The sequence below is a fragment of the Phoca vitulina genome, unplaced genomic scaffold (assembly GCF_004348235.1).
Source record: "Phoca vitulina isolate PV1807 unplaced genomic scaffold, GSC_HSeal_1.0 scaffold63, whole genome shotgun sequence".
Taxonomy (NCBI): domain Eukaryota; kingdom Metazoa; phylum Chordata; class Mammalia; order Carnivora; family Phocidae; genus Phoca; species Phoca vitulina.
In genome coordinates, this window is record NW_022589766.1 from 6,284,801 (window position 1) to 6,304,242 (window position 19,442).

General features: G+C 39.8%; 1 protein-coding gene across 3 annotated transcripts in view; it reads left to right on the forward strand.

Moving 5' to 3' along the window:
- BABAM2 (BRISC and BRCA1 A complex member 2) overlaps positions 1–19,442 on the forward strand; it is a 391,146-nt gene that overhangs the window by 197,371 nt on the left and 174,333 nt on the right. For all 3 annotated transcript variants that reach the window (XM_032391489.1, XM_032391491.1, XM_032391490.1), the window contains exon 7: positions 16,930–17,039. In XM_032391489.1, coding sequence (XP_032247380.1) covers positions 16,930–17,039 — 110 coding nt within the window. The remainder of the gene's footprint in view (positions 1–16,929; positions 17,040–19,442) is intronic.

Below are 19,442 nucleotides of genomic sequence, written 5' to 3' on the forward strand. Positions count from 1 at the left end.
TCTTCAGAGGGTAGCAGTTCCCTTGCTTCTAGTCAGGGGCCTGGCTCTGGTTTCGGGGAGCTTCTCAGACCATCTGTTCCACCAAGTGATGAAATATTTCAAGTTTGGGAGTAAGCAGTTCACTTGCTAGAACTCCTGACATTTCCTGAGTTGGTCTCTGGCTTTCCTATCCAACATCACATTATTCAGAAGCAATACTATTCTCTTTATACTCCTTCTGTGTCATTTGTCCTTTCCAATTTTGCTAATAAAGGGGTCATTATATACTCAGTAAGCTCATTGGGCACAGTACATTAAGAGAGTACCTTTTACCTTCATATTCTCAGGCACATTGGTACATCTTCAGAATTGCTGTAGGTGTCTCTTCGTTGAGGGAAAAGGTAGAATAAATAGTGTCCCTGAGTTCATCATGTGTTACGTTCAGTTGTGATGAAAACTGGTGTGTGGGAGAGTCATGGCAGGAGGCCCAAGATTCTGACTACAGCGTAAAGGGGGCAGGCAGGAATGGTCAGTTCTCTGAGAATGGGTCTCATTCTTCTTGCCGCTCCCACAGTGAATGGCGTGGCGCCCTGTGCCTAGGGAGCTACTGGATCCCAGTAGGAAAAGCCTGGGCTTTGAGCTAGAAAGGACTGAATTTGTGTGCCAATGCTCTATTTACTAGTTGAAGACTCTGGACGTTCTGCTTAATGTCTTTTAGAAAATCTTAAATCTGCAAAATGGAGAGGATACAGTATCTGTCTTAAAGCGTCGTTGGTGATGTCAGTTTCGGTGTGATATATAGCACCCAGACACAGATAAGCCTTATTAAGCCATTTTCTGTTAAGGAGCACTGCTAACTTAGGTTTGACTATTTTAGGCATCAAGTCTCGATGCCAGCATCAGGTGGAGGCCAGCCATTCCAGGTAGATAGCTATAGACAAACCTAGCAAGATTCCTAAACTTGGTGAAAATAGCAATATTGGGGGAAAATAGCAATTTTGGGTGAATTACTAAACCTGTGTTATGATTTGAGAATTATGCTCATTTTATTATGCAACTAAGTATAAATATGTACCATAAAACTTTTAAGTATGTTTAATGGGTTTCTGATTTAAGATTCTAGCTTCTCTCTTTCTTTTTATTCTTAAGAGAACAGGGTCTTTATATAGTCAGGTCTGGATTTTATCATCTTCCAATTGTTTTTTTTTCAATTTTGAAACAATATCAAATTTATAGAAATATAAGAACAGTACAAAGCACTTTTTTTCTTTAACCATTTCAGAGTGAGCTGTTGATGTGATGCCCTTCACCTCCAAATACTTAGCATGTATTTCTCATAAATAAGGACATTCTTTGACATAATTATAATATAGTCCTAAATATCAGGGAGATAACATTGCTATAGAACTACCATCCAATTCTGAGACCCCACTGACTTTTCACCAGTTGTTCCAGTGGTTTCGCGATAGCAGAGGAATTCCATTTGAAATCATGTGTCACGTTCAGTCATTGCGTCTCTTTAGTCTCTGATAGTTCCTCTGTTTTTCCTTGACGTTTACAAGATTTTTGAAGATTATAGGCCAGTTACTTCATAAAATGGCTCCCAGTTTGGGTTTGGCTGGTGTTCCATCATGATTGGATTGTTTTAAAAAGATTTATTTATTTATTAGAGAGAGAGAGAGAGAGAGTGCGTGTGTGCTAGCGGGGCGGGGGAGGGGCAGAGGGAAAAAATCTCCAACAGGCTCCCTGCTGAGCGCAGAGCCCAAAGCAGGGCTCCATCTCATGACCTTGAGATCATGACCCGAGCTGAAATCAAGAGTCAGACGCTTCACCGACTGAGCCCCCCAGGCGCCCCTTCATCTTGACTGGATTTTGATGATGTGTCTGTGGCAGGAACGTCAGGAGCCATGCTGTCTCCGTCTCATTGCCCACTCTCAGGTGGCATACACCCTGTTTGACTGATTACTGATGATGTGCTCACGTGGACTGCTTGTTTCAGGTGATGTCTGTAAGGTTCACTCCGGCATTCCTTTTTTTCCCCCTTTGTATTGGTACATATTTTGTGGGGTGGTCCTTTGAAATTATATCAATATCCCATTTTCATCAAACTTTATATTTATGTATTTAGAGCAGTAAGGACTCATGATTTCCCATTTTATTTAATGGATTCGAGTCAGTTACTATCATTTATTTTGATGTTCAGTATTCTTTCTCTGCCTGTCTAATGAACAACCATGTTCATACTGGTACCTCCAATTCTGATTGAGTACACGAGATTTATTCTATTATTTTTCTCTTTATACATACTTATAACTTCCTTCTCTGAGTGTGATAGATCCAGTTCCCATTATTTTTAATAACCCTTAACACATTATATATGTTACATATATTATAATGCATTATATATATTATATCCATCCCCCTGTATGTTACCAACCTCCTATCGTTTCTGCTGCCACCCCCCGCCCCCCTCCCCCTTGTGGGCACCCTCCTCATTCGGCCTGGGCTCTGACACTGGCACAAAGTTGCTTTTGTATGGGAATATCCTCCTCACTCCATTCTGGACCACTCTAGACCTCTCTCCCCCTACTCTACATTCAGCCTTGCCCTCTTCAATCCATCCTTCCCAGGCGGTTAGAATGCTCTTTCTAAAACAATCTGATTGTGTCCTTACCCTGTTTGTAATCCCTTCTCACATTCCTCTTAAAATAAAACAAGCTCTTTGCCTTCCATGCATCAGGATTGTTGATGATTGGGCCTCCAAACCTGTCCAGCTTCATCTTTGACCTCTCCTCCCTAGTTCCACTATTTCAGCCTCCCTGAACAGTGCCCTGAATGTGCACATGCTCTTATTTTTTCTCCTTTCAATCACTTTTCAGCAAAAAACATCTCTTGCTTGAAAAGCCTTATGTAACAACCAGTTCTGCCTTCTCTTTAGGTTACCCTGTCGTCCTGCCAAAGGTGCTCGCCTCTCTTTTAACACACCTTTATTGTAACAGTTTTAACATAATGGTCAGTTTACTTACTTATTTTTCTACTTGACTGTCAAAGTTTTGAGGGCATGCGTTCCCTAGTGCCTTCTAGGTGGTACCTAACACACAGTGGGGCATTAATACATGTTTGCAGAATGAATGAATGAATGAATGAATGAATCCATCCCAAGGCCAGTCCCAAAGATATACTCAGTATAGTAGGGGAACGGAAGTAATTGAAGACAGAAGAAAATTTTTAAAAATCTGCAACATACATTGTCCATACTGCATAGGCAGCAGCCAGTCCAGCCTTGGTTTATTTGGGGAAAGGCCTGGTTTAGTTTGGTGAGGCTTTGGGAAGTTTTTTTGCTCTTGTGTTGTTTTGTAACATAGTTCAGGAAACCTCTTTTGGATTGTTACACATGTTTTCTTGCACCTTACCAACATTTAATTCAGTAAGTAATAGACCCAAGAAACCTAAGAAACTAACAGCCCGACCTAGTCTGCTATCTTAATTGCCTTCTTTCATGCTTATTTAGTATAAACTTTTTTCAGTAAGTTGAATCCACATTCCAATGTGAACTAGAAATGTTAAGCTGTTAATAGCTTCCCTGGAGAATTGCAACTTGCTGGAATGCTTCAGTTCTGTCATCATCATTTATGCATCGTGAAATGTCACAATTTCTGTTCATAAGCACAAAACGGTAAGCGTTCGTTAATTGGTCTATCGTAAACCTGTTATTAGTTTAGAAATTAAAGAAATATTCCTCACTAAAGTCAGTAATAAAGTCTAACTCAGTTTATAGTTCTTCTAAATCTGGTCATCAGCACTTCTATAATTAGTGAAGTTCTTACAAAGCCACCTACTCAATAGTTATGCTAAATCCAACATTTATAATTTTACATTTTGGGAACTTTTAATATAACATATTCTTCCTCATATGAATCTTTCCACTCTTCATAATTCCCTCCTCTTTGGGATCTTACAGTTCCTTTTTAATTCACACAGGCTTCATTTAGTAAGTGACAAAGAGTTTTCAAAGCAAATTTGGATATAGCAGAATGATGGAGTGAAAAAAAAAAAAAACATTGAGGCCCGAAATCGGCAGTCATGGGTTTTGGTTTCAGCCCTGTGACTAATTGGCTCTGCACATTAGACGAATCACTTCCCTTATCTCAGTTTCTCCATCTGTAAATCTGTGAAGTGTGGGTGTTGAAATAATGGTTACAAACTTTATTTTTAATATACTGGCAACGGTTTTACAAATGCAGTCTTTCTCCGAGTGCGCAGTACGCAAAAACAGAATTAGTAGCTGCTCTTAAGACATAAGCTCATCAGGTACACATGACCCCTGGTTCTCCCTAGAACACAGGGTAACAACCACTGGATCGGATCTCTAAGGGGCTTTTTACCTTTAACGTTCTCTGATTTTGTTTACCCCTCACTCGTGTCATTATACCTACAGCACATTTTCGCCATCGTCACGGACGCCAGGGGCCAGTCCCAGCAGTGCCGGCTCTGTCCTCACGTCCTCTGCTCCTCCACGGATACGGACGTGGCCGGTTAGAAGAATATTTGTACTTTTCAGCTCCCACCACCATCCTTTCCTCCATTTAACCCTGAGTTTTTGGAAGACGTCTTAGATACTTATTTTTATTTGTCTAGGAGACCTTCTCTTCTCCTTGCCCAGTGGAAACATCACAGTTTGTGTTCTCCTGTTGAATCATGGGATGGCTCTTTCTCTATTGCTTTTCAGTTCTGCCTTCACCTTCTGACCCATTTTCTTTTCCTTAAGTGCCAGTTCTCTAAGCCAGTGCTTCTCAAACTTGAACATTCACAGAAATCACCTAGGATCATGGGGGAAGGGAGGGAAAAATAAAACAAGACAAAATCAGAGAGGGTGACAAACCATAAGAGACTCTTAATTATAGGAAACAAACTGAGGGTTGCTGGCCGGGAGGTGGGTGGAGGGACGGGGTAACTGGGTGATGGACATAAAGGAGGGCATGTGATGTAATGACCACTGGGTCTTATATAAGACTGATGAATCACTGACCTCTACCTCTGCAACTAATAATACATTATATGTTAGTTAATTGAATTTAAATTTTAAAAATTAAGTTTTTATTTTAATTAAGAAAAAAAAAGAAATCACCTAAGAATTTTAGTATGCCCCTGGTGAAACTGATGCTCTTGGTCTGAGTAGCAAGGCTCCACTCATCCAGGCTTCAGCTGCCTGCCGTTGGCACATGTGAAACCATGCCTGCATTGCCAGCCTGGTACTGGCCCTCTGTCCTTCTGTCCCTCTTGTATCTTTCTATGGAGCTATCCCTCTATCTATTTTGAACTAGATATTCTGAGATACGGAAGAGGTCGAACTGTCTTCCCTGGAAAACATCCAAAGCTGCAGGCTGGGAAAGCCGAAACCTCTTTTCCTGCCTTTTACCACTTTGGTAAGTTTTGCATTTTTCCTCTTGGTTTACCCATTACTTTCCTGCTTTCTGTATCTCCTCTCTTGTAAAAGCCTCATGCCAGGAAAGAGTCTGATGGATTCATTCTCAAGACACAGAAACAACTGATGAGTTTTTCAGCCTTTCCTTATAGGGCTTTTGACGATTAATCATGCGCTACCTTATAGGATATCTTATGGGAGGAGAAGAAAAAAACTTTTCTTACCTTCATGTGTTGACATCTTTATGCCTCTCTGAGTTGGAGGACTGATTCTTGCGATTCTTCTTTTTTTTCCTTATTGTGTTTATTGAAGTGTCTTGTACATGCTAGGTACATCATAAATGAGTATTGGCTTAGTGACAGCACATGGTGTATTGTTGGAAGTTTATTAGAAAATGCCAAAAAGATTTTTCTTGCTTTTCTGTTCTGCACACTTTGGTCTCTCTGTTAAGTGTTCGAACTTGAATTTTCCTCTTATTCCTGGGGTGATCTGAATGATCTTAATGGCTCATCCTGCCCAAACGTACTCCCACTGATTAATATTGGAAAGTCAGGTTAATAATCTACAAAGGCTTTTTCTACTAGGGAAATCTATGTGGGGAACCCACGTTTGGATCAGTAGTTCACTGGCAAGCACATGTAGTTATTCTTCCATACATATATTCATACATTTGTTCATAAATATTAATTGGGTGCCTATTTTTGTGGTAGGCACCATGCTAGGCACTGAGAATACAAAAAGGAATGACATAGTCATTACTCTTAAAGAAACTCAATCAGATAAATAAAAGCACATATGTAAATAACTTTAAAATACAAAAGAAACCATGAAATGTTACCATATAAAGGGTGTGGCTAAAGACCTGTAGGATTTCAGAGGAGAAACTGTTACATCAGAGGGTGGGATCAAGGAAGTCTCACGACAGGACATGGCATCCAAATGGGACTGGAAGGAATATGTAGAATTGGGAGATTGGGGGGTTGGAGGAAGGCATTCAGGATTGAGAGGCGAATGGAGGTCGCATGGAGTGTGGGCACCTGCCGCAGTCAGTGTGTGTCAGCAGGGTGAGGGGGAAGACAGCTTGGAGGGGCTTGAACGCCAGGCCACTGTAGATGCAGTGGGTTTGTAGGCCTGGAGAAAGGTGCAGTATTTTCTCTGCTTCTCAAAGCTCATCTTCTGCACTGAGCCTTTCCTTTGGCCAGTTCCAGAGGGATACGGCTCCAAGCTTTTTCCAAGTGTTTTTCAGAGCTCTCTGCCCTTTAGGTTGTGTAGATAACACCAATATGCAAATCAGAAGATCTCTGGTTACTTCAAGGAGTGAGTTGCTGGTAGGCTCCATTCTCTTAACACCTGTGGTTTGCAATTGTCTTCAGTTAATGAGGGTGTGGTGCCAGGTGGCAGAAAGAACTTGGAAGTAACCGATTGCCTAGTTGCCATGGGCACCAAGCGGTTTGAGCCAAATGACTTGCTGGGTGGGTGGGTGCAAGGTGTTATGCACTTCTAGGATGCCTTTTCCTTCTGTCCTCACACACAGAACCACCTGGGAAGAATCTTTAAACCCTATAACTCAAAGCAACTTGGAGAGGAAGGGGTAGGGTGTAGTTTTAATAGTAGGAAGAATAACATGGTAATGGAATTGCTGTCAGGCCAAGAGTCTGGAAGGAGGAAGAAAAGTGAAAGTAACATTTATTGAGCACCTTCTTCATGCCTGCTTCTGTGCTTGGCACTTTCACATACATTTGCCAAAGCTGTGGACACCTGTTGCTTTTCATTATGTCTACATTTAGCATATCATATGGAAAAAACAAAAACATGTAAACTCATTGCAAAAAAATTTTTATTTCCATCACTAAAAAATCACCATTTTTATGCAGTTTTTAAGTTGCCTGACAAACTTGCAAAACACTTCATATATTCAAATGGCATATTGCTATGGATTTTCTACCTTTGAATTGGCACCTCTGATGCCTTTATTTTCATTGGTGAGGTCAAGGGGGTATAGAGCAGAGTGTGCAAAGTGTTCATCCAAGACCCAGGATGGGCTAATGTCCATCAGGATGAGAAGCAGTAAGTCCAGAGAAATAGCCTGGCTGCAGCCAGAGCCTGGTGCTGCCAGCAGATTGCTCCTGCAAAGCTTTCTTCTGGAATATGCGGAGGTATGCTGCTCAGCTTTGTCCTCAAAGCCCTTCCTGGGTTCCGATTAGGGCCTGGCATTCCATAGTATGTAACAAGTAGTCCAATAACCCAGGGGTGAAAGTCTCTTTTTAGCACTTAATTCTGTAGATTTTGATTTGCCATGGTTATCATCTATATTAGTTTAATAATTTACAAGAGAAAATGTTAGTTATAAGTAAAGGAAAACCACTTCAAACTGGCTTAAGGAGATAGGGCAATTTATCAGCGTTCCAAAGCCCAGAGAAGGTTGAGGATCCAAACCACAGTTAGGGCAGGACACAGCTGGACCAAGAGCCTGAGAACCAAGGATGGTGAATCTTGTGCCAGGACTCTCTTCTCATTCGTCCCCACTTTTCTCCACGTGTTGGTTTTCTTCTCTCACACTACAGCCTCGCCTCTTCCATGTGTGGGGAGTATGACTAGTGACAATTTCCTTTGCCTCTGCACAGGGACTGGCCTGCACTTGGCTCCCAAGTTCACAGATCTTGAAGAAAGGACTGGTCCTACCCTGGACCCAGGGGCTAGGAACAGGCAGCTTGATCAGGAGCACTAAGTGTTGGGTCTAGAAGAGAGAGCGGCTTCCCAGGAGAAGAGAAGGTGCCAGGGAAGCCTTGTCACAGATGTCCATTATATCCATTACCACTTTACATCTGTGCTTCTATCACTTAAAAAGAGCGATGTAGACTATTTATGTAAAAGCCGTATCTACCTTTTCTTTAAATTATGGAGACATACAGGGAATATGGTCAGTGGTGTTCATATTTGTTCCATACGTGCTCAAGTAAAACTCACTGTTGTTTTAACTTGTTTTCTGGGGCTCTTGGATAAAGGTCTGGCACAAGGTTCGTATTGGTGTGTGTGTGTGTGTGTGTGTGCAGAATCACAACACAGAGGATGTCTGAAGATGTGGTTCAGTGGGATTTGTAAAACAGTTGCAAAAATGGATGTTTATTTAAATAAGTTCAGCTCCTTATTGGACTCATTAAGAACACAATTGTTAGGACAACAGAGGAAATCCCATATTCCAGATTCTTTCTCTAAAAATGTTGGTGAGTAGAGAAGGAAGTAGAAGCAAGGAGACATCCTTTGCTTCTAGTGAGGACCCTGGCTCTACTGCAGAGGCTCTCCTCCCCTCCTCCCCCCGCCCCCGGCCTTTTCTGGAGAAAAGGCTCCATTTCACACACCTTTTAGAGTGACGATGCTGTGACTAGTCAAAGAATGTTGGTGAATCGCAAGGCTACGTCTGTTAGGTATGATAACTGAGGGGACAGGATTTGACCAGTGAAATCTTGATCATTTTAAAAGAGCCAGGATTTTTTTCTCCCAAAGTTTATTTGTACAACATGTGTTTCAATTTAGCTTTATAAACAGAAGCTATAACCACCATGTTAAGGGTAAGTACAGCTTTGCAAGCAGATTCCTGCATAAACGAGAGCAGTGAAATGGTCTTTGTTTATGAAAATAATAAGTAAGATATAAATTAAAATAAATCCCTAACCCCATACTGTATCATGACATCTAGTAGTAATGAACTCAAGATGTCACTTTTAAAAAACATGGGTAGGTGACAACAGTTCTCTCCTGGTGTCCTGGACTCACCCTCTAAGAGCTGGCTATTTCAAGAACATTGCAGTTTCCCTTTCCTGACCTGACAATCAGCTCTGCCTATTTTCACTGAGTATAGTTAGTTAATCATAGAATGTGCCTAACCATACATAATTGAAGGAAGGTTGATACTGTGGCTTAGAACTCCACAGGCCTCCTCAGTGTTCTTAGAGAAGCCATCCTTCCTTCTTAACTGGGTCTGTGTAAAGACGTCAAATGAATGCATTTTATTTGGCATAGTGACCTTTATAGCTTTTAGTCTTTATACTCTTAAGGATTTTAATTTCTTGTTCCATAGTTTTAAAAAGAAAACATTAGGGGCATCTGGGTCGCTCAATGGGTTAAGCGTCTGACTTCAGCTAAGGTCATGATCCCAGGATCCTGGGATCGAGTCCCACATTGGGCTCCCTGCTCAGTGGGGAGTCTGCTCGTCCCTCTGCCTGTCACTCCCTCTGTTTGTGCTCTCTCTTCTCTCTCTCAAATAAATAAATAAAATCTTTAAAAAATAATGAAAAATAAAAAGTAAACATTAAAACACATAAAGCATATACTTCTTAATTTATTTTGAATACCCATTATGTGCCTGGTATAGGCTGGGTAGTCTACTTGGGTACAAAGGGAGTAATGGTTCCTGAAGATGCTCATGGTGTTTTGGAACATAGAGGATTTAGACACTAAATGGAGAACAAGTTAAGTGTATAGTAAATCTGTGATATCTTTTCTGCATATGGGTTTTTAAGTTTTTTATAACTTTGGGCATTGATACTGAGTCTATTCTTTGTGCCCAGCAGCATGTGTTGGGGTATAGCATTGTGGCTAAGAGTCCAGGTCCAAAGTCAATATACATGGCTTCAGAACTCATCATCACCATTTAATCTCTCTCAGCCTCAGTTTCTTTATTTGCAAATGTATAATAATAGTACCTCCCTTTTAAGGTTGTTATGATGATTATGTGAGGTAATGCATATAAAGCACTAAGCAAAATGACTACTGAGTAAACAATGAATAAATATCAGTTCTTATTATTAGGCATAATAGGAAGTAGAAGATCTCTACCCTGCCTTCAAGAAATTCTATTTGGAATAAAAACTATATACTGCTTAAACAGCAAGGGAAATTCATGAAGAATATGGTAACAGCCAAGGGCAGGCATAGATTACATTGCAGTTGAAAGGAATCTTAATGGAACAAGTGAATTTACAATGAGAGTTTTAAAACCATGTCAATTAAAAGGAAAGAAAGAGCTATTTGATAAGGGGATGGCTGGTGTCAAAGTGTTAGTCAAGATCTGATAAAGTATATGGGGAATGGCCCAATTTGACTAGACTATGCTGGGAGATTCTTTTTACTCCCATTTCCATTTGAAGAAACCAAATCAGAAGTAACTCTCTTAAATGCTGCCTTCCTCAGAGATATCAAAATATCAGAGGAGTTTTCAGGGTTAGGAGCCACACCAAAGGCAAAAGAGGCAGACATGGCACCCACTTATTGCTCGTCCTCGTCTATTTGGCTCAGCTTCCTTTCTCTTGGATTTGTTTTGCTTTCTGACTCTGCTGCTTTCCCTGGCACTTGTACATTTCCCAGCATTTTGGTGAAGAGGAAGTGACCTGATTTCTAAAATGACCAGTGTCATTATTGGACAGAGACCCCTTAGCAGTGAGACTAAGGTCTTACCTACATCATTTTCCTTGTTCTTCAGTCTTTCTTTTGCTTAAAATTTAATTCCATTTCTGGCATATTCATTGTCATGTCTTAATGCCAGTAGAATCTAAACCCAATTTTGATTGGGCTGCTTCTATTGATAGACAATGCAAGAGATCCAGGAGATCTTTCTATCCTGGGTCTCCTGTCTTAATGAGAGTCCACTGCTGAGTCCACAAACCACCTTTCACCACTCTCTTTAATCTTCCATTCCCTCCTTATTCCTTTTCCCCTTTCCCTGCTTTAATTTTTCTCCATAACATTTGTAACATGCTATGTATATCTTACTTTGTTAAATGCGTGAATGAATGGTAGCACTGTGAAAGTTTTGTTCTCTTGAAGAAACTTGACTTTGAAAAATCTAGATTTATGTAGTTTGATGATGAATCCATAGTATCAAAATATTGGGGCCTCTAAAGTACAAATCTTACTTAGTATTTTTAAAAAATACTAGGATCTTTTTTGGAAGTTTTTAATTTGCTTACAGTTTTTCAAAAACTGATAGCTTTTTGTATAAAGAGGTGCTTCCTGAGACCTAGTTTTAGTCACTCTTGGAATCATGATTAGTCCTGGGTCTAATTTAATACCATTTAAGTGTAACTCAGAATGGTTCTTACTTGATTTTTGACATACTGTATAGTGGCTTCTTTATAGTCCTTATTGTCTACAAACTGGTTTTGCTAGGAATGGTTATAGACTTGTTTTTATCCTTTTGAATTGAGGAATACAGTGGCTTTTTTACAGTCTTCTTAAGTGACCTGTAGTTTGTAATATTTATTGTTCAGCTCATGTCTGTCAGCAATAGTTAACTGGTAGTTTGTACCTATATTGACATTCAACATATATTGTTTAATGGCTGCTAGCCTCACTTGGAATTAGCACATCAAAGGGGTACAGCATAATGATAAATTGTGCTTGTGTTTACTTTCGTTTCCAAGGCTAATCGTTGTTTTTTTCTACACCCTTTTGATATTTGTAAAGAGCTCCAATTGAGAATAGTTATATGAATAAGTCATTATGATCTACACAGAATGTTACCTCTTATTAGCAGGTGCATCTTTTGCTTTATATGGTTCAGACTTGAGTTTTCTTTAACAAAATCTTAAGTAGTCATAGATTTAAGGAAAAATGAAATAGGTATTGAGAATCTTCCTAACTGAAAGTACTTTCTATTAACTCCATCATTTACTCATTCTTACAATCTTTCCAGCATTAATCAGTTTTTTTTTTTTTTCTCCAACCAGTTTGCCATATATGTGCTGTTTCAGACATTGGGTATACAAAAACAAACAGGAAAAGCTCCCAGCCTGCAAGGAACTCACCACCTAGTGAATATTCACTGTAAGCCATAGGAACTCCTTTCTGTTCTATAGCCAAGTGCTGAGCCAGATCCATTGTTAAGTCTCAGCAAAATATCATGGCCATTATTTCCTTGCCATATGTATATCAGCGCCTGATAACGCTTTTGTAAAGGTAGGAGGCAATACTCTTTTTTGCTTCAGCAGATTTGACATCTTTCCCCCCATTTTAGCCTCTGCAATTTTAGATGGTACAGATAGAAAGCCTTGAAAATGTATACTTGTGCATTTTTAAGTGTCCCCTACTACACTATAACCTCCCCCTGCTTTCCAAATGTTGCCATTAGTGGTTACAATAATCATCTGTAATGTTAGCTTCTAAGAACCACAGTACAAGAGCTTCTTTTATAATTCTCCCAGATGGGAAGGAACACATGTACAAGCCTGTTAGAGTTGCAGAAACTGGAAACAGTACTGTGTAGATTTGTATTTTTGGAACTCTTTGGGCTTATTTAAGCACTCAGAGTCAAACTTAGGTATCCATTAGAAATCAGATACCAATTCAGGGGAAACTCATGTGTCACACCAAGGCAAGTAAATTATATTAAAAGTAGTTCATAAAAGGAACTCCTGGAAACAACTGTTTTCCTATTCAGACTAATATTTCATGTACTTTTTGCAGGATGCCAGATGATAAATGTTGATTATATAAACCAGGGTCATTCCATTTGTTTGGAGGACTGTCTCTGAGCATTTCTGTTCTTTGCTTAAATAGCAGTGAAATGAGAAGTTAAAAAGTAGGAAAAGGAAATAATTATAAATTATCCAGGTATATGGAGTGAAGCTGCTAATTAAAAAGGTTTTCAGTGGCCTCTCGTTTTTTGCAGTGTTTTTTGTTTTTGTTTTTAACCAGGTTTTGTGACTTGTGGTCAGAGCCTTGACCTTTAATAAGGAAACTCAATCACTGGGGGAAGGTGTCTGAAAATCAATGTTGGTTCTTTTTTTATTATTTTACTTTAAGATGACCAATCTAACACTAAAGAGGACTACTTCTATACTTAGATCATCAAATGAATTTGTCTCTCTGAATGTGAATGTTTTCAAACTCAGCTTCCACCTTAGTTTTAGATATTTTATGAGTTTTAGAGTTGTGTTAAAGAATTACATAGTTTCTAGGGGCGCCTGGGTGGCTCAGTTTGTTGGGCGGCTGCCTTCGGCTCAGGTCATGATCCTGGACTCCCGGGATCGAGTCCCGCATCAGGCTCCCTGCTCGGTGGGGAGTCTGCTTCTCCCTCTGACTCTACCCCTTCTTGTGCTCTCTCTTTCACTCTCTCTCTCTCTAAAATAAAATAAAATTAAAAAAAAAAAAAAAAAAAGAATTACATAGTTTCTATTTGTTGAGACCTAAGTAATTTTTAAAATTTCCATCCTCATTTTACAGAAAGGAGCATTCAACGTTGAATACTTAATCATCTGTCAAAGAGCAAGAAATGATAACTAAACTCAGATTCCCAATCTTTACTCTCCTTTTGAAACCACTGGTTCTAGGGACGTTGGTGTATTATGGGGGACAGGAGCAAGGAGTCAGTACTGTTTCCAGATACCACTGCTGAAGCAACCTTTGTAAAGCCAGTTCCTGAGAAGCACTAGGTGTGGAGAATAAAGGTTAGAAATTAGCATTAATTTGTTTACTGTTGTATTCATTCAGCAAACATGGAGTGGTTTCTGTGTTCCAGGCACTGTACTAAGGTCTTCCTCTTATATACTCCCTAAATCATACTATCTAAAACACATTCCAGTGGCATTACAAATCTACATGTAAAAATAAAATGTTAGATGAAATGCTAGGGAAGTAAATAACCTCAGAGTTATTGACCAGATTTAAGTTTATAGAAATCTAAATTTTCTGTGCTGTCAGAAGAGTCCCCAAACAAAGTAAAAAGCCAAAAGCTGGACTGAGAGAAAATATTTATAACACATGTGATAGACCAGGGTTAATAAGCCCAGTAAACAACAACAACAAGGAAAGTCCAAGAGTCTTTAGGGCAAAGGATTTGATCAGAGAAGTGACAGAACAGATGACCAGTAAGCAAGTAAAAAGTTGCTCAGCTTTAGTCATTGAATCTCAACTGAGGCACCATTTTCCAGCAGTCAGACCGCCAACATTAAACTGCAGAATGACCACAGCTAGTGTTATCAGGTTATTCAGGATGAGCATAAACAGGTGCTCTCTCCTACTGATGCAAATTCAGGAGTCCAAATGTAAAGTGCTGTAAAATTTTAGAAAAATAATCTCAAACTATTAAAATGTAAAATGTTCATAACCTTTGATCTAACAAGCTCAGTTTTAGTTACCAATTTGGAAATATAATACATATATATCCTTTATATGAGCATATTTAGTGTAATACTATCAAATGGCTAAGAACTACAAACAACCTGAATGTCTGTTGCTAGGGGAATGGTTAAAAAAAAAAAAATCCATGCCATGGAATATTATGTGGCTATTTAGGAAGCAGTTGGTAGATTGATATGTATAATACAATTCCACTAAGGAAAACAAAACAGAAGGTTAAAGAGCTATTTATATGCAAGTGTGTGTATGTGTATATGTGCTTATGAGCATAGAGAAAGCTGTTTGAAGCTCCATACACAGTTTAATACTGGTTACCTTTAAAAGTGGAGGGCGGAAGAGCTTTTTCTTATAAGCTTCTGTACGGCTTGACTTGTTACAACAAGCCTGAATTTTGTCATGTAAAACCAAGAAATAATTGAGAAGTAAAAGGATAAAAAACACGAAGCATGAAAAGGGAGGAGGGAGGTGGTCCGAGAGACAGAAGATCAGGAGAGTGTAGTTTCCTAGGAGCAAGAAACTGAGAGTATTTCCAGAGGAAAGAGATCATCCATGTCAAATACTGTTCAGAGACCAAGTAAGATAAGCCCAGAGAGGCATTTGCTGTGTTTTGTGGATGCTTTGGTGAGGGCAATCCCGATGGCCTAGTGGGGTCAGAAGGCCATCTCCTGTGCTAAGGGATAATGGGAGGGAAGGGCGTAGAGACTGGAAGTGCAGACAGCTTTTTTAAGCAGTCTGTGAAGGAGAGGAGAGAGATGGGAGAGAATGCTATGTAGAGACTGGCATGATTCTTTTCTTTCTTTTTAGAATTTTTATTTTATTTTTTATGTTTTAAAGATTTTACTTATTTATGAGAGAGAGAGCACACGAGCAGGGGGAGCGGCAGAGGTGGAGGGAGAGGGAGAAGCAGACTCCCCACTGAGCAGGAAGCCTGAAGCGGGACTTGATTCCACGACCCTGGGATCATGACCTGAGCCAAAGACAGACTTTAACCAACTCAGCCACCAACTGAGCCACCCAGATGCCCCTTTAAAGTTTTTATTTTTTAAGATGGGAGAGACTTCTGGTTCTTGCCCCTTTGTATCCTTGCCACACGTGCATCCTGTAGGCACAATAGAAGGCAGAGTGAGGATGAGGTCAGAGCTGAGCTGGACGAGTGTGATGACCAGCTTCCCACGGTATAGGAAAGGAAGGGGTGAGGTTAGTTTTAGACAGAAGCAAAGACCCTGTATCTGAGGATCTCAGTGCTCACGGTCAGTGATTCTTACAGTCTAGATTGGGACCCTCCTAGGATGGCAAGTGGGCCCTCCAGAGGACCTGTGAACCAATCCAGAAATATAGGCCAGTTCTTACCAGTCCTTACGGGTGAAAGATGTGTAGTCCTTTTTAAGTTTTCAAAAAATTTATATTTGACTTAGAGCCACTACCAACCACAAGTAAAATGATTAAGGGTTACTAAAATCTGGTATTCACAAAGTAAAACCATCTTGCTACTAGAATTTATGCTAACTCAGTATTTTATTCAGAAGTCTGGCAAACATTCAGTGCTTGGCAATAATCACGAACCTGTAAATCCCAGTTTTGACTCAGGACACTTCATCAGTGTTGGCCTGAGTTGGTTATGACATTCGATTATCACTATTCTTGCTTTTAAATTATAAATTACAGGAAGTTTAGCTTTGTCGTTACCAGTTTAGTTTATTATGGGTTGTTAACCTCTCAATGTTTTTTTGGTACGTATTTGGATCAACAGTGTTTTTGTCCTATAATATTCTGATAACCAGGCTTTTAAGATATGTGTGTCTTGTGGTTCATATATGAATCATGCGCAGTTGTTTGGCAAAGTCGATGTGTACGTAACCCCCTGCCATTTGCTTTTATGGTGGCACAGTTCATAGCGATATGTTTCTACTATCAAGGTATATATAATAAAATTACAGGGTATTTTAAGATTCTGTTGTCTTATGATATAAATCATGTTCATATCTCCTATTCTTCCTATAAAAAGAAAATTACAAGCCATTTATATATACATTATAAAAATTATAAGACATTACATATATCATTAGCAACGTGTTTACTGCTATTTGTTAACTGTGCTTTTGACTAATTCTTGGTTGTCGCCAGATTCACTTTTCCCCTCTTGGAATGGGGGTACAAATGAGATAGGTGGGAGTCTTCTCCTCACCATGGTCGGCTCTGGTCAGAAAGTTTGAAAGCCACCACTCTAGGGAAGTGATTGGCATGTGGCAAAGGATGTGCAGAGCTGCTAAATTCAAATCCAGGTACCGGAAACGCTCTAGCCTCAGTGCCAGTGGGCTGTGAGCTCAGCCCCGGGAAGATGATATGAGAGCAGGGACTGATGACATTGTGTTTTTCACTCCCTGCTTAAGGATGTAAATGAAGACCCTGGAGAAGATGTGGCCCTCCTTTCTGTCAGTTTTGAGGACACCGAAGCCACTCAGGTGTATCCCAAGCTGTACTTGTCACCCCGAATTGAACAGTAAGTATCAACGTCATTCATTTTATGTAGCCTGGTGTTTCTCCTTGTTAGCCAAACATGTCTTGATAATTTTGCCACTCTTGAACTCTTAAGGTGATTTCTCCTTATTGACTTTCATTTTCTTAAAAATGAGTTGTGTCAGGAGTTTAGATTGCGGAGTAAATGCAGTTAGTATTTGCCACTGCAGTCTCTGGATGAGTTTTAGTTGTGCAACTTGTGATCTGAATACTGTACCTTTGTAGAGAGAGATGAGTAGGCAGGCGGAATACGGAACTGCGACTCCTTCCAAATGTTCCCTGGGTACATATGGTTATAGCCTAAAGAGGACTGCTCAACAGCGTCCTATCCAATTTCTTATATTTTTGTAAGTTTTAGTTATTTGTAAAAATGTAACTGGCCTCCTGAAAATATTAACAAAAACTTATTCAGAAGTTAGTAATGGTGATCTTAAAAGCAGGTAGCTTAAAAAGATGACACATTTGAATTTCCCTTCTGTGTCTGAATAGCACTATATAATTTTACACAACTTTCAGGCTCTAGGGTACAAGTAGTTTGATATACCACATTTGTGTTTTACCAAGTAACTTTACTCGTTGGTAATGAATTTTACGAGGGCTAGCGTCACAATGTGCTTATTGTTAGCTGAAATGCTTCAGAAGCTTATTCTACTTCAAAGGAAGCTGAGGCTCATTGAAAATAGATTGTAAGCAGATTTGGTTGGGAACTTCTGACAGGACAGATTTTCCATCGACAGAGAGTTTTTACAGATTCTGATTTGAAATGTATGATTAAAAATCTCTGTCAGTCAGTCAGGGTTGGCTGATTTCTGTCTGTGAGGTATGGTCACCATCCAGCATTCATATCCTGAGTCATTTTTACTCCCTCTGGCCCTGGTTGTTCAACTTCATGAATCACGGACACCATCTTCCACACTGATAGAAGACATAGGTGTTCATTGTCACGTAGCGATGACGAGGAGCATCAGTAACCTACAGGCATTCTGTCATTTATTTGTATACCGCTGAGAGCACCTAGGACAGGATTTTACAGTAGCACACAGTTCACTGAATGTTTTAATTTTTAATTGAAAGTACTAACCCATATCGGTAAAGACGCCAAAGAGTGTTGGAGGCAGTATGATGAACCGGTAATAAATAGGCCAGGGCTCTCGGGGTGAGCATATCTGCTTTAAACCCGGGTCCTGCCACTTACCAGTTGGTAAAATCTTTAACGTCTTTGAACTTGCTTCAAATGGGGCTAGTAATACCTATTTTATAGTGGAATTTTGAGGATTTTATTAAACACTGTTCTTACTGCATTAATTGCCGTGCCTGGTACTATAGCACGTGGGAGCTATTAAGGTTGTCGTTATCGATAGTGCTCGTGGGAGAAGAATGCATGAGGGAGTGAGTGGTTAGGACAAGTTGGGGCAGAAAAGGAGAGGATGGGTAAATAAGTGAGCAGATACTAGTTCTAAGTCGTCACTCTGTACATACACGATGAATTAAGAAGGTATGTTGGTGATGAGAAAAGAGGGATCTCAATGAAACCATCGCAAGATGTAGGTAATAAGAATATTATTAGTTAAGCTGTAGACAGGAATTTGCCAGCCCGGAAGAATGATTTTCTCAGCACCCACGTTATTTTTCTTTGAAGTTACTACACCTGGTTTGCAAATAAACTTGCTATTAAAATATTTCTCCCTCTAAGATGATGGACTCTGAAAAACAAACTGAGGGTTCTAGAGGGGAGGGGGGTGGGAGGATGGGTTAGCCTGGTGATGGGTATTGAGGAGGGCACGTTCTGCATGGAGCACTGGGTGTTATGCACAAACAATGAATCATGGAACACTATATCTAAAACTAATGATGTAATGTATGGGGATTAACATAACAATAAAAAAATTTAAAAAAAAATATTTCTCCCTCTAAAAATCTGAGATATGATGTGACAAATTATCAGTGAAGGCTATATTTGAAAAGTTATTTCCTCTAAAATCTAGCTTTCTACATGTCCTCCCTCTTTTTTCATGTTAAGAACTGGCTGCATCTTACTTTTCCACGTCAGTTTCTTACACTTTTCCCTCCAGTAGCCTGTCGTTTAGCCAGACTCCCATCACCTTAACGTTTCTTAATTTACCTGTGTGCTCTTGCCCATGTGCCTTCGCTAAAGCTGTTACCTCCGTGGCAGTCAATGCCTTCTCGAACACCCTTTTCCTGTTGAAATAGACCTTTCCAAGTCCTGTCTCTACCATTTCTCCTGAGCACCATTGGGCTGCCTTCTCTAGCCATTCCCTGAACTCTTTTAATACTGAATTTGTGTCAATTAGAATCTGCTCATCACAGATTTAATTAGTGATGCCTATTTGTTTTCCCATCTTTTACTAAATTGCAAGCTACCCCA